This window comes from Mirounga leonina, unplaced genomic scaffold, assembly GCF_011800145.1.
Source record: "Mirounga leonina isolate KUSES-001 unplaced genomic scaffold, KU_Mleo_1.0 Mir_125, whole genome shotgun sequence".
Classification (NCBI taxonomy): domain Eukaryota; kingdom Metazoa; phylum Chordata; class Mammalia; order Carnivora; family Phocidae; genus Mirounga; species Mirounga leonina.
The window spans coordinates 22,064,394-22,077,422 of record NW_023270305.1 but is presented as its reverse complement, the minus strand read 5'-3'; the positions used below and the strand labels follow the sequence as shown (position 1 = coordinate 22,077,422).

The following is a 13,029-nucleotide window of genomic DNA, read 5'->3' as shown; positions in this document are numbered from 1 at the left end:
TTTAAAATAATAATAATAATACACCTCTAAAATTGGTACGTGTGTCTAAGATAGCTTCTGGAAGAAGCTGGTATGTGTTTTTAAAGTTGTCAAGTTATCCATGTGACCATTTTGTTCAACCAGAAAAAAATGGTCTGAAACAGAATTATTTGGCTGTTGGGAATGATTTGGTTTATGCAGAACTGTTACAACTACGTTTTTAGTTTTAAATTACTATTTCCAAAATATGTTGAAAATATACAAGGAGAATGCTAGATAAGACTTTAATAATGAACAAATTGAATAGATCACCCTCAGACCTACTTTTGTGAAATTTTTAATAACTGAAAGATGAAAAAATGGATATTTATGTTAACATTGGGCTTGAATGAAGCAGATAGAGGTGGGCAAAAAAATGAGCTCCAGCTGAGATAGTAAGATATCTCATGTTTCATGTTATAAAATAGACCTATAGTAACTGTATCAAAATTTTGCAGATAAGGTCATTCAGATTTAAGTGACTTTTTTTTTTTTTTTTTTGACTTGGCAGTACTTGACAACAGTCATTCCTTATGAGAAAAAAAACGGACCACCATCTGTTGAAGATCTTCAAATATTAACAAAAAGTGAGCAAAGATGAAATTAAACTCTTATCCTGTTTACTTTTGCTGATTCAAAATACTGATTTTGGTTGGTTGTTGCTGTTTTGCTTTGTCGATTTAGGGTAGTAAATGATGGATGATGTCATCATTTATTGAGAATGAAACCATGGATGGCTTATAACATCAAACATGACACTAAATCCAGAGTTGATTTGTATTTTTTGTGCTTTTTCTTTTTGAAATATTTACAAGCTGAACTTTTGAGGAAAAAAAGTGTAACTTGATTCTCCATCATCTCTTGGATGTTTAAGAACATCTATTTATCAATAAATAAGGTCCTTCATGGATCTTCTATAAATATGATTGTCAGTAACTCAATAGGAAAGATTTAGAATGTGGCCTAAAACATTCTCCTTTCTTGGGAATGTAGAACCCTGAATCCAAGGTAGTAGTCACAGGTAGAATTTGAATTGGTAGTAATATTTTAAGAAGAGTCACTCAGCAAATATTAAAAAGGCCTATTCTGTGCCAGGCTGCGGTCTGGACATTGAGATACTTTAGTGAACGAAGCAGACAAAAATACTCCACCTTCAGGAGGCTTGCATTTTAAAATAATTTGTTAGACTTAACTATACATTCCATTGACTATCTCTTGTGAGAGCCATGAATGAGCCATGAATTCTGGTTCTGTCCCTGTTATTTACAGTGATATCCTTGGATGTTACTTACCTTCTCATGGTCACAATGGAAAACAAGGATAAAAGTATTTGCTATGTTTCCCTCATAGTAAATAAATTAACATACGTTTGATTTGGGGTAAGTCAGCTTTGTTTTCCTTGAAGGGACTGGATTTGCTGACCTGTTAGGTTCTTTCTACTGTAAATATTTGTAATAACTGCTGATTAAAGAGGGAGCCAAGTGAGAGGGAATCACAGGAATGGATACTGGTGACGAGAGCTCTTTTGGAATTTAGGGATATGGAGGCATGGATGGGATGAGCACAAGGGAGGTGCCTGCCTGCTACCTGAAGTTGTTATTCCTTCCTTTGGTGAACAATACTTTCAAAGCCTTTTATACCAAAATATGGATAAATCGAGTGATGCTAGCCAGTCTAAAATAGAGAACGAGGAGATTAACTGGGTGGCCAGCCTTCTGATTTTCCAGAGGAACTCATGACGTTAGAGTGTCCAAGATCACACAGGGGAATGGTTAATTACAGGGCTGGGTCTCTTAGTTCCCAGTCCACTGTACTTTTTAATAATGCTAGCTTATGGCATGTGATTTTATGTAGAACTGGAAACAAATCTAAAACATCATGGGAAGCAGAAATACTGAACAGAGTAGCCCTTTCAGAAGGAGACATAAATATTGCCTTAGAAGCCAGGAATTACTGAAAAACCTCGGCTTCTCAGATCAAGGACAAACATACTTGGCCAAACCAAAGTCATCATAATTCCCACATCAAAATGTCCTCAGGCTGATTCTTAGATGATGTATTTGTAGACGGCCATCATTTGGAATCTCTGGGTGAGTGAACGTGTGTAGGGGGTGTGAATGAATGTCCAAGTTAGTATGAGTTTCACTTTGAAAGTAAGAAGTGGTTATCTCCTAAAAACCTGGGGGAGAACTGGAGCCTCTGCGGTCACCACCTTGGAGATGTTGGGCACAGGAGACGTCCTGGGGAGAGGGGTAGCATTTCTGGTTATGTAGCCTTCCTCATAAAAGCTATTGGAAGCACACAGCAATAGTAATAAGAATTAGAATAATGTTAGTTGTGTTCATAAATACGGCTAATGCTTACATAGCCTATATTCTGTGTGGGGCACTGTTCTAAGCCCTTCACATCCGAATTAGTAACTTGGTAATCATAACAAGCCTGAGACTGGTCTGATGATGGTTCTCATCTTACAAATGAGGAACTTGGTGTACTGGGCGGTTAAGGAACTAGCTCGAAGTCCCACAACGAGGAAGTGGGAAAGACAGGGTTTAAGCCCAGGTTGACTGACTTGCCAGTTACACCATGTTGTTTTGTCCTATGTCTGGGGGAAAAGAGTGTGGCATTTTCCCCGGTATGCTCTGGGGAGAATACTGTGCAAGTGTAGTGTTTGTTCATGTGTTTATGTGTACCTGGGTGGCCTAGAGTTTTAACCACTCTAATAGCTGATCTTTCTATTCGTCTTTGCTTAGAGATGAAATTGTCAAAGATTTCCTTTAGGATGAGGCTAATTTGCCAAGGTTCCTTCATAGTCTAGAAGGAGGCAGCCTGGCTGGGTGTTGCTCTGTGAGGTCTGTTCTTTGTGTTGGTCTTTTACCCATTTCTAAGAAGGCTGACAGACATGCTCCTTGGAGAGTGTAGCTAACTAGTCATTTATCTAAGACTTTCTCCAGCTTGTGAGATCTGCCGACTGAGGCTATCCTGCTCCCGGGGCCTACGGAAGTGCTCACGATGGGACCTCGCTCTCCAGTATTTATGATGACAGACCTGAGGCTCTGTGTAAATAACCTGATGCCTCTTTCCTGATTCCACTGTTTGGAAGTTTTAAATCAGGGAGATGAGTCTCGGGCAATAGGAATGTTCTCATCTGAGTAAGGACTTAACCACAGTACGTTCTTGAGCATTTGTGGGTGTATTTCCATATCCAGAAAATAATAATTTGCATGGATGGGTTATACCATATAATTAATTAATGCTACAGTGTAAATGAGATCTTCGATGGGAATTTGAAATTGTTGCCTTGTCTTTCTCACCTTTATTTTTCAGTTCTTCGTGCCATGAAAGAGGACAGTGAAAAGGTCCCGAGCTTGTTAACCGATTATATACTGAAAGGTGAGTGTTAGGATGTGGTGTGCGCGATGGTTGGAAAGATTTGATGAGTCGGTGAATGCATCATCTTGCTAATAGATAAGAAAATAATTCCCAAACGCACTAATCAATGTCATTTGTGCAGAGTGAGGATAGATGCATGGCTTACTTATGCTATGCATGTTACGAATTATGGTATATAAAATTCAACTCTTATTTGGGGTCTTGAGCTGGTGGAAATACGTTGCACAATTCAGCTGTAAGCATGGAGGCAGGCAGTGGGGGAAATACTATGGAGACATTCCCACAACTATGTGAGTCTGAGGTGTTGACTGACACTGGGAGGGGTTGAGTAGGGTGGTCTCCGCCATCTTGGGGACAATGGAAAGGGAAGGACAGATCATGAGGATGGATGAAAGAAAGAATAGTCAAATCAGTGGAGAGTCCCAAAGGGAATACGAGAGGGATTGTTGTAAGGGACAGGCAGGGGAGGGGGAAAAAGAATGGATTTTCATCAACTAGGACAATGAAAAATGAGCCATAAATCTTAGCAAGATCAGTATCACAGGTTGGGAACAGGGATGAGGCAAAGGAAGGTCATTTGAGAAGTTAATGAGGAAAGATCAAAATTTGGATGATAAAGAGGGAACTGATGAACTTATTTAATTATAGGCAAAACTAATACTAAACTAAAACTAATACTAATACAGTGAAATTATTTTCTATAAGGCAGCAGTTATCCAGGTGACGGATTTTCCAAGCATCACAAAATGCATCCTGTAGGGTGTGATCCAATATTGAGAGCAATCCTCTTCTGGTAACATTTTCCTTTGGGTTCTCTCTCTTCTCCGTCAGAGTTGCTGGCTGAACTATAGGAAGTTTGGGATTTCTGAGATGTTAGGTAACTCAGATGAGACCTTTCTTTAACCATAGCTTCATAAAGAGGGAACCTCAGAATGTACTGGGAGCTCCAAGTGAGTGATACGTTAAGTATCACCTGTAAGAGACTTGGAGTGGAGCCAGTCATTAGTAGGGTAGAGGTAGGGGGAGGGGTTTGAAAAGAATAAATTGAAATTTTAAATAAGTTGTGTTCTTCTGATGGAGGGCTTTTTCTTCCTATTACATTCTGAATTTTCTTTTTTAACACCTGACACCTTTGTTTGCTTTTATGTTGTGCTAGCATTGGTATGAAAGCTGGATTGTTCTGAGGTTTGTTCTTACAGATGTGAAACAGGAATGAGATGAACATAAAGAACATGTCTTAATTTTTAATTATAGCGGGTCCCTAGGGCACTGCCATGAGCGCCAGAAATAGAATGAGCTTCTGAAACATTCTCTGGCTATTTTATCATTTGACTGCATGGAAGAATTTTACGACCCAGAGAACAGAGTGCTCTGGGGGCAAATGATGTTGCAGTTTTTCCTCTGAAAACCCAGGCCTGTAACTGAACCTCTACCACGTGCCTTCGGGAAGCAGCGCTTACCTAATTCTGTGCTCCCCGCTCCCGCCTGTGAGCCGGGCCGGCCCGTGCCGGAGCTGCGTCTCACGGGCCGCTTGTGCACGTGTGTTGGTGGCTTTGTCTCAGCTTTGTGAGGCCTGGGTGGAAAAGCAGCTAGGGGTCAGAGCCAGGTGGTGACTGTGCGGTCCGAGCACGTAAGTGGGCCTGTGGGTGACGCTCAGAGGTGTTCAGTCGCGTGGGCACGTATGGACGGCGGTTATGCAGACGGGGTGACTGAAAATGCTCTCTTCCACCCATCTGGCCCTTCCACAGCCAGTCAGCGATTCCTCTACCTTGGGGGGTGGGTCCCCAGCCCACTAGAAGGTTCACCTGGCGGGGGTCCTGCTCAAGGGAAAATTCTCCTTCTGCTTTCTTGGTGGGACTTCCTCATGGTTGTGTAACAACAAAGACCATGGCCTGGCTGCTAAGTGTTCATTTTAATGCGAAGGTACGAAATGAAAGAAGGTAGAAAAGGGGCCTCATTTGGCCTGAGAAGGGTGGGATGGATGCTGTACGGGCTTCTTAAGCTTTTTCTTGCACGTGCTGAATGACCCTGCCGTGGCCTCCAGGTTGCACCGAAGGCCGGCAGTGTAGACAGGGTTGCTGCTGTGTGTGTGTGTAGACTTGCACTCTCCTTTCACTTTCTGGGGAGCTTCTTGCCCGTGTTACAAGGCTGACGGTATAGGGCTAACGTTATGGGTTCTTATCTCTTAAGTGGCATCCTAAGAGACATGGCCTTTTGGTATCTCCTTTCTGGGCAATTGTAATAAATGTGTCTTGAGAGAACTTTTCACTGTTGGGTGTAGCGTTTTCAAACCTTTTTTAAAAAGTTGCTACTGTAGGTCCTTGCATTGTTTGTTCTCATGATTTAATAGTATATTTTTCTATACATATGTATGTACATCTTGTGTAAATATATACAAAATCTGTATTTCTATTTAAAGGTTTTTTTCTTCCTCTAGTTCTGTGCCCTACATAGGGCAACTTCATGTCAGGAGCAGCTTTCTTTCGCGGACTCCAAGCTAGATTTCGTACAGCATTGTTCTGAAAGCTGGCTACCATTCCCTTCCTGCCATTGGAAACTCCGCACACTTGAACTTGGGTTTGTGATTCAGTATTACTAGATCATGCTTTCACTAATTCTTTGTATTATGAACCAAGAGAAGTATGGCACTGTTCTGAATTCTAGAGGTGTTTTGTGTTAAATACTAACAATTATGAGCTCTTCTCTCCAACTTTGCAGAGGAAGAGGGAAGTCATGTTTGTGCATGCCCAGTTATATTTTTTCTGAGCTGACAGTATGCCCAGTTGAGTTCTTACGGCTTTCTAGATCTGAACTGCACTGAAGAACTAGATTAAAGCATTGAGAGATTTATATCGTAGCTATTCTTCGGTGGTGGCGAGAACCGACGCTGATCTTTATAAGGGGACTGTCAGGATAAACCTTACCTACCAGTGTTGTCCAGGGAGACTGAAACGGAAATGCGGGCTGTTCTTGGAAGAAGTGGAAGCCGAATGTGCGCTCTCCCTGGTGGGGAGCGGGCTGATGTTGGAGGTTGCTGCGGGTTTCACCACTGTTCAGATGTTAATCATTAAGTTGCCATTCACTTTCAGAACTTTGTATTGTTGAACTTTGGATGTTTATATGTCTGCGAAGAAGTGTCCTTTACAAGGAGTTTGCGTCCCCTGAGGTGCTTTCATGTCTGCGCAGCCGCGCCCCGCCCCCACTCCTGGTCTGTGTCCTTCATGCGGGGGCGTCCTCCCCAAGTGCTACTCGGGGAGCAGCTACTCATCCATCCAGCACTGGTCCTGAAACACTTTTCTGCCAGTTCCAGTCAAGTCATTGCCATTTAATAAATGTTGGAAAAAAGGGTAATATATGTTGGAGAGATTTTTTTTTTGAGAGTTTTTTGTTGTATTTCTTAAGACTTTTCTTCCCTTGCAGTGCTAGATTCTTCCCTTTACCATTCTACATGTTGTCTGTCACTGCCGTGTGTAAGCTGGTGAACCCTGATTAGCTTCGTGATGGTCAGGAGGGGAGAGAGAGACTTTTCCAGGTTGCCCTGGGTTGCTGTGGAATGACCGAAGTCCTGCTCTTTTCCTCGGTCTGTGAGACATTCCCAACAGCTACGGCAGCTCCCTCCCTCAGACCACGGGAGTGTGGGAAGAGTTACAGAGGACCTGTCAGGGCTTTAAAATGCCCCTTCAACATCTGTGAGCACACAGGCCCACCCCTAGTCCTCATTCCACTGGGCAAGTGGCACACCAGGTCTGCGAAGCAGCGGCTCAGGTTGGAGCTGGAGACCGACTTGGCATCTCTGCGGTTACCTAGGGCTATGTGGAGCTTGAGCTAGTTTCTTGTTTTATCAGTGCCTTATTTGATAGTGACTGTGTGGGCCTTACCTCGCTCCTTGCCCTCCAACTGATGAAGATGCATACTTACACAATACAATTAATAACTTCAACTAAATTGATCCAAATTTGTAAAAATTTTGCCTATACTAAGGAAAGAGCACTTTAGAAGGCATACGCGTCAAAAGTCTTTGAGGATAGGTTTTTGGGGAAGAGATTCAAGTGTTCTGTTTATAGTTCATTCTTAAGTAGGTGCTTCTGGAGTGTATGAAAAAGTATTTTTTTTCCTTTCAATTCCCAGTCCCCTAATAATGAGATTTCTCTGATTTTGTTTGATAAACTTGCTTCCCCAGTGGTAAACTACCAGTGTTTCCCACCTTGACCCTTCTCGCACACATGATGAATGGATTTTGATACCAGTGAGGAGAGGATGAGCAGGTTTCTGATTTGTGACTGACAACAGGTAGGTTTTAAGTCTCCCTAAGAGCAGCATCAAAGTGCCACCTACCCCGAGACGGGATTTTGTACAAGGATTTGCAGGGCGAGGCCTGCCCTCTGAGAGCGGCCCTGGAGCTGCTGGGCGGGGGGTGCTGGAGGGTCAGACTGACAACCTTAACACACAAGGACTGTTAGTCCTTTTTGCGATTGAGATTCAAAGTGCCAAGAACCCAGTTGCAAATAATTCCCTCATAGCTTCGTGGTTTGAGGAAAACAAAACAAACCGTAGAACCCCAGTGCACTCCAAGTGCCATATATCTATTTATTTTATTCTTCAGGAAATTATATTTGTTTTTCTTTTACAAGAGCACAACAGGAACCAAAGTAAAAGAGTAATAGATACAGCACTCAGGATAAATCATATCTTTAAAATAATAATAAAAAAATTTACACCTCGTCCTATATCCTGTTAGTATTTTCATAATACGGCCATGATTGAAAAAAACAAAAAGCAAGCATTTACAATTTTTTTGATAGAGATTTTTTATGCCTGGAATGGATTAATTGTCGACAAAATTTTATACTAATCAGGCTGATGTAAATCTATTTTGGTAACATCGTATCATTAACAAATTTATTTTGGAAATAGATAAAAATATTGCCCCTTGATAATAAATCTTTTTTTTCCTTTGAATGCAAACAGCTAGAACACCTTTTTCTTTTCCTTTTGATATTCTAAGACAAAAAAAAATGGTTAATCTTCAGATTAATAAATTAGGTCATTATAATAATAAATTAATTTTTTTTAAAGTTCAGCAACCTCTGTCCAAGTATTTACAACAATACTTGAAAGTTCCTTTACAAAACAGAACACATTTTCTTTTCACATTAAGCATACTGGGTATCTGTGTCTTTCACAACAAGCATTTTAAAAAGAAAAATCAATGCACAAATGGGTAATTAGTATAAAAGTGCTAAGAGCTGTTTGAAAAGTTAACACTATAGTATACAGTCAGTTATATTTGAGGCAAACTACAACAAACTTCCAGCTTATTATGGACAATATTCCAGTAGTTGTTTCAAACAGTTGTTTGAAGAAAAAAAAAAAAAATCCAGGAGCTGATTAGTGATGCAGATAAACTGCCATCAATGTTTCTGGCCAGTGAGCAAATTGAAAACCAACAGAGAGCATATCCAAATGAGGAAGAAGATCTTAATAAAGGAATACCTTCTCCACAGCAGGTGTGATGCTGATGCACAAGGCGTGAGCAGACACACCCTCACACGCGCTCACACTCACCACACACATCTTTCTTCCCAATTAAACTGCAGGTAGAATGAAATTTTGTCTTCTTAAAAATTTGTAAGTGATCAAAAGCATTGATATGGAATGCCTGTTTGTCTTTGTTCTGGTTAAAATCTCATAAAAATACATTCAACAGGAAAACATAAATTGTATGTGTATAAATATATATGCATATATATTATATACACACGCCCACAAATACTTTTGTTTTTTTGAAGCATAAGAGTTACATAAATATTCCTATAATTGCTAAAGTTTAAGGAGGCATATTTTTTTTTTGAGCTTCAACAAAGGTGCTTGAATAATATACAATTAAAATGAAGTAGTTTCTATTTTGTAGAATCAGTATAGAATAAGGAAAAAAAAATCCCCAAACAGTCCTTTTTTAAAAAAGTTTCTTCTTAAGCTAGAGCTTCAACAAAAACTATGAACACCCAACAAGAGAACAAAGCCACGACAGACAATGAAGTACAGCCCCTGGAAATACCTGGTGTCTTTCGCCCTCTGCCTCCTTCCTGCCACGTGGTGGTAAGAAAAGCTCCAGTGCTCACATCAAGAAATGACTCAGGTCTTGTTCACCTGCTGACTCTGCTAGGAACTGGCTGATTGGCTTGGAAGAGAACAAAAGCAGCAAAAAGTATAACTGTCTATCTCCTTAACAACCCGCGTCGGAGAAATGCCGCAGCGCATCTCTCCTGCTTCCTCACCGCCCACCGCAGCGGGACCGTATAGACAAGAAACTCGTGGCTTTAGCCTGGGGATGGCTAGCGCCAGGTGCCGGTGCGCTCGTCTGCAGTCCTAAGGTGGCTATGGCAGCCGGGTCGCAAGGCCTTTGTTTTCCCGCTCGCTCGGGCCCGAGCTTTGAAGCAACCAGTGCAGTCTTCGAGGAAAAAAAGCTCCTCTGGGCCACTCAACTGCTTTTATTTTAACAGGATTTCTCGCCCATCCCCGAGCCCAGCTGACCCATTTGCCTTCCCAACACCACCCTCCCAACCCATCGCCCCAACCAAACTCAACTGTCCCCGCCCCCAAGTATCTCTACAGCTATATTACAAGCAAATATATCTTAGCAACTTTAAAAACTTTGGTTCTAAGAAAACACTTGGTCAGTTATCTTGAGGAAAGTGGGAATGCTTGTTCTGCACACTGCTGTAGACAGAGCCCATCCCGGTAAGTTCTCAGCGCTGTACATCAACTCACAATCCAAAACGATCCACTAAGCAAGTGCACAAATTCTAGTTTACTTTTAAAAGCAGATTTAGTCGTTTTCTGTCTTTCAAAGCCTCATCGACGTCGCCTTTCTTCACACTGTCTGGTAGAAATTATCTGCCTGTAGGTGGTTCTGTTTTTGCATGCTGTAGAAGCCACTGAATCTCGCGTCCGGCTCGGCAATTCTTAGCATTCTCTGCGAACTGTCCACGGGGACTCTGCTTCCTTTCTTGCAGTCCACAGACACCAGCTGATTATTTAAGGAAGAAGGCTATTTAATGAGAGGAGGAAAAACCACAAAGAATGAGCTGTCTTATGTATCCTAAGTTAACAAATTTAGTCCCGACTCAAGTGAGGTGATAGCTTTGCAGGACACGGACGGGCAGACTGGATGTGGAGTCTACACCCTGTTCTAGCACCAGCGGTAGTTTCGTAAGGGATCCTGCCTCACAAAACGGTTTAAAAGTGAACTGTCAATAAATTATGTCAAATGGAGTGGATGAAGGAACTGAAAAAAGAGAATGGTGAAACCACTGAACTATTTTCAAATCCTTGACATGCAGGCTAGCACTTACAAGGGTTGAAGAAGTGGGAGTCACCAGACAGGCAGATTTTAAGATAAACAGACAATGTTAAATCACACAGCCAGCCCCTGTCTGTAGCCAGCCACTCCATTCACGTTATGAACTGGTCTCTCTTCCCAGCTTTTCGCTGTGGGGACTGGGTCTTGCCCAGCCCCGTGTCCTGAGCCTGCAGGTGCCCAAAGTGTATTTCTTAAAAGAAAATCAGAGGCCGGATAAGCATCTGACAGGAATTTTATACAGAAGAGTTATCTAGGTGGTAAACTGGATTAAAATAATTATTCAAGCGGTTTTCAAGTTCTTAAGGGTATATGATTTTTTCTTAAAGAAAAAAGACTAAATGTAAAAAGTAGACTCAGGGTTGGAAAAAGTCATTGACTTTTCCCTTTAATGAAAATGAATTTTCTTGGCTTTTAAGATAGGCTGATTTGACGAATACATATTCGTCCTTTCTCAGTAGTGAAATGTGCCCCTTTCTGCCTGGTCTAGTGTTACTTTACAGTCTCTTCAGGATCTTCTGCCACCTGTCCCCCGGTGCTTGCCCTGGATATATCTCCCTGTCCTTTGGAGTTCTGTATATGCTCAGGACGCTCGAGCAGTCTTGTGGCTCTCACCCGAGTGCTGGCGCCCTCTTTCTAGGTTTCTTTCCCAATTCTAAGCTGATAGATCACTGAGAAATTCAGGTTTTAATTTCTAATATAAACAATGAATCCAGAATTTTTTTTTTTGAAAACTTTAAATCCAGGACATTGGCTGTGTGGAAGGTCAGGATTCATTAACCAGTGGATGATGGGTAATTCGTCCATTGATTGCTCCAGCCCCAGGCAAGTACTCTGTAGCGGATGGCTACAGCTTGCTGTGCGCTTGAGCCCATGAAGACCAAAGCAAAATTTTCACTGGCTAATATAAAAGACATCAAGCAATTTAAAGAAATGTAAGCACGCAAGCTTTCCTAGTTCGGTCACTCAAGAGACAAACTTTTTCAGGACAATACCTTAGTTGGTGTTCGATACCAGCAAAGCAGTGGTATCCACTGTTTCTTCTGATTGATGAATAGGAATGCTATTATAATAGAGAGGCCGATTATTATGGGAACCACAACCGAGGCAATGGAGTCCAGTGAAGAATCTTCGCCCGGATGCAGCTTGTTGTTATCTCTGTAATCTACCTGCAGGTGACCCATGTCTAGGAGAAAAACAGTTAACAAGCATTTATTACCTCAACAAGAATTTTTAAGGATTATTTTAGTTACACTGCAAATGCCAATCAATGACTTGGTTTCACTTCTTCCCAATGCTTTCAGGCTAAACACGATTCAAATGTAAAGATCCAGAGGGCTCTTACGAGAGGGCAGAGCTCTTAGGGATGGATGTGAGACAGGAAATATGAGGGTGAGAAGGTTAACAACTGGGCAAGGTGAAGCTGCTTCTTGCTTCATCCTTATAAATTGACTAAACTAGATTACTGAAAGTATTTTGATTAACATTAACCTATATGGTCTTCTCTAAGATTCGGAAACAGAAACATTAGCTTACCTCCCCGCTTACCAGCAAATAGGAGACTAGAACAAAGTATCTTCTTGGACTTACCATACTAACAGCCAAGACTAATTACTAATGTCACAGTAAAAACTACACCAGCATCAAGAGTTTGGTCTTTTGGTTGATACTGAGCTCTAAGCAAAAATGCCTCCCTCTTCATAAAATTGTTGAAAACTCACTAGGCCTAATAGATCATTTTCCTGCCTTAGTTAATATACTGCACAGGAGACAACATTTAGTTTTGTTCTTATGAATGCAGGTCTTTCTGTTCCTTTAAATCATCATTCTTGCCATAAATATTGCAGAGATCACTAGGTTAACTCTATATCAATCAGGAGCACTCCCTGGAAGTTTCCTTACTTTTATTTTCTTTCAAATAAACTACTGTGTTCAGACTGTCTAAATGCATCAAAGACCAGGTTAGTGAATGATGCAGGAATTACACAATCAAAAATAGTTGCTCTTAAATTGTTCTGGAAACAGCTCATCATAGCACAGCCTTGTGATATTAAGACTGTCTACAGTTTAAAAATCAGATTTTTATTAATACGCTTCTTCCTCTGTGTGTGTGTGTGGGGGAGCTTGGGGGGATGGAAAGAAGAGGACCTTCCTAGGCATTCTATCCAGTGTAGATGGTAATACTTTACAGGAATTTGAAAAAACCCTCATTATTTATCAGCATCAAGACAAATACCAAAGGTCAAAATAACATCTTATTG

General features: G+C 41.2%; 2 protein-coding genes across 8 annotated transcripts in view; one reads left to right on the top strand and one right to left on the bottom strand.

Annotated features, from left to right (window-relative positions):
- Positions 1 to 6,756, top strand: part of FEZ2 (fasciculation and elongation protein zeta 2) — a 41,312-nt gene extending 34,556 nt beyond the window's left edge. For 3 of the 4 annotated variants that reach the window (XM_035000905.1, XM_035000902.1, XM_035000904.1), the window contains 3 exons: positions 530 to 605; positions 3,343 to 3,408; positions 5,846 to 6,756. In XM_035000905.1, coding sequence (XP_034856796.1) covers positions 530 to 605; positions 3,343 to 3,408; positions 5,846 to 5,862 — 159 coding nt within the window. In that variant the 3' untranslated portion in view covers positions 5,863 to 6,756. The remainder of the gene's footprint in view (positions 1 to 529; positions 606 to 3,342; positions 3,409 to 5,845) is intronic. The other variant, XR_004678480.1, reaches the window with a different exon arrangement.
- Positions 6,757 to 7,970: 1,214 nt separating this feature from the next.
- CRIM1 (cysteine rich transmembrane BMP regulator 1) overlaps positions 7,971 to 13,029 on the bottom strand; it is a 186,129-nt gene continuing 181,070 nt past the window's right edge. For 3 of the 4 annotated variants that reach the window (XM_035000898.1, XM_035000900.1, XM_035000901.1), the window contains 2 exons: positions 11,764 to 11,954; positions 7,971 to 10,459 (listed from right to left, as the gene is read on the bottom strand). In XM_035000898.1, coding sequence (XP_034856789.1) covers positions 10,283 to 10,459; positions 11,764 to 11,954 — 368 coding nt within the window. In that variant the 3' untranslated portion in view covers positions 7,971 to 10,282. The remainder of the gene's footprint in view (positions 10,460 to 11,763; positions 11,955 to 13,029) is intronic. The other variant, XM_035000899.1, reaches the window with a different exon arrangement.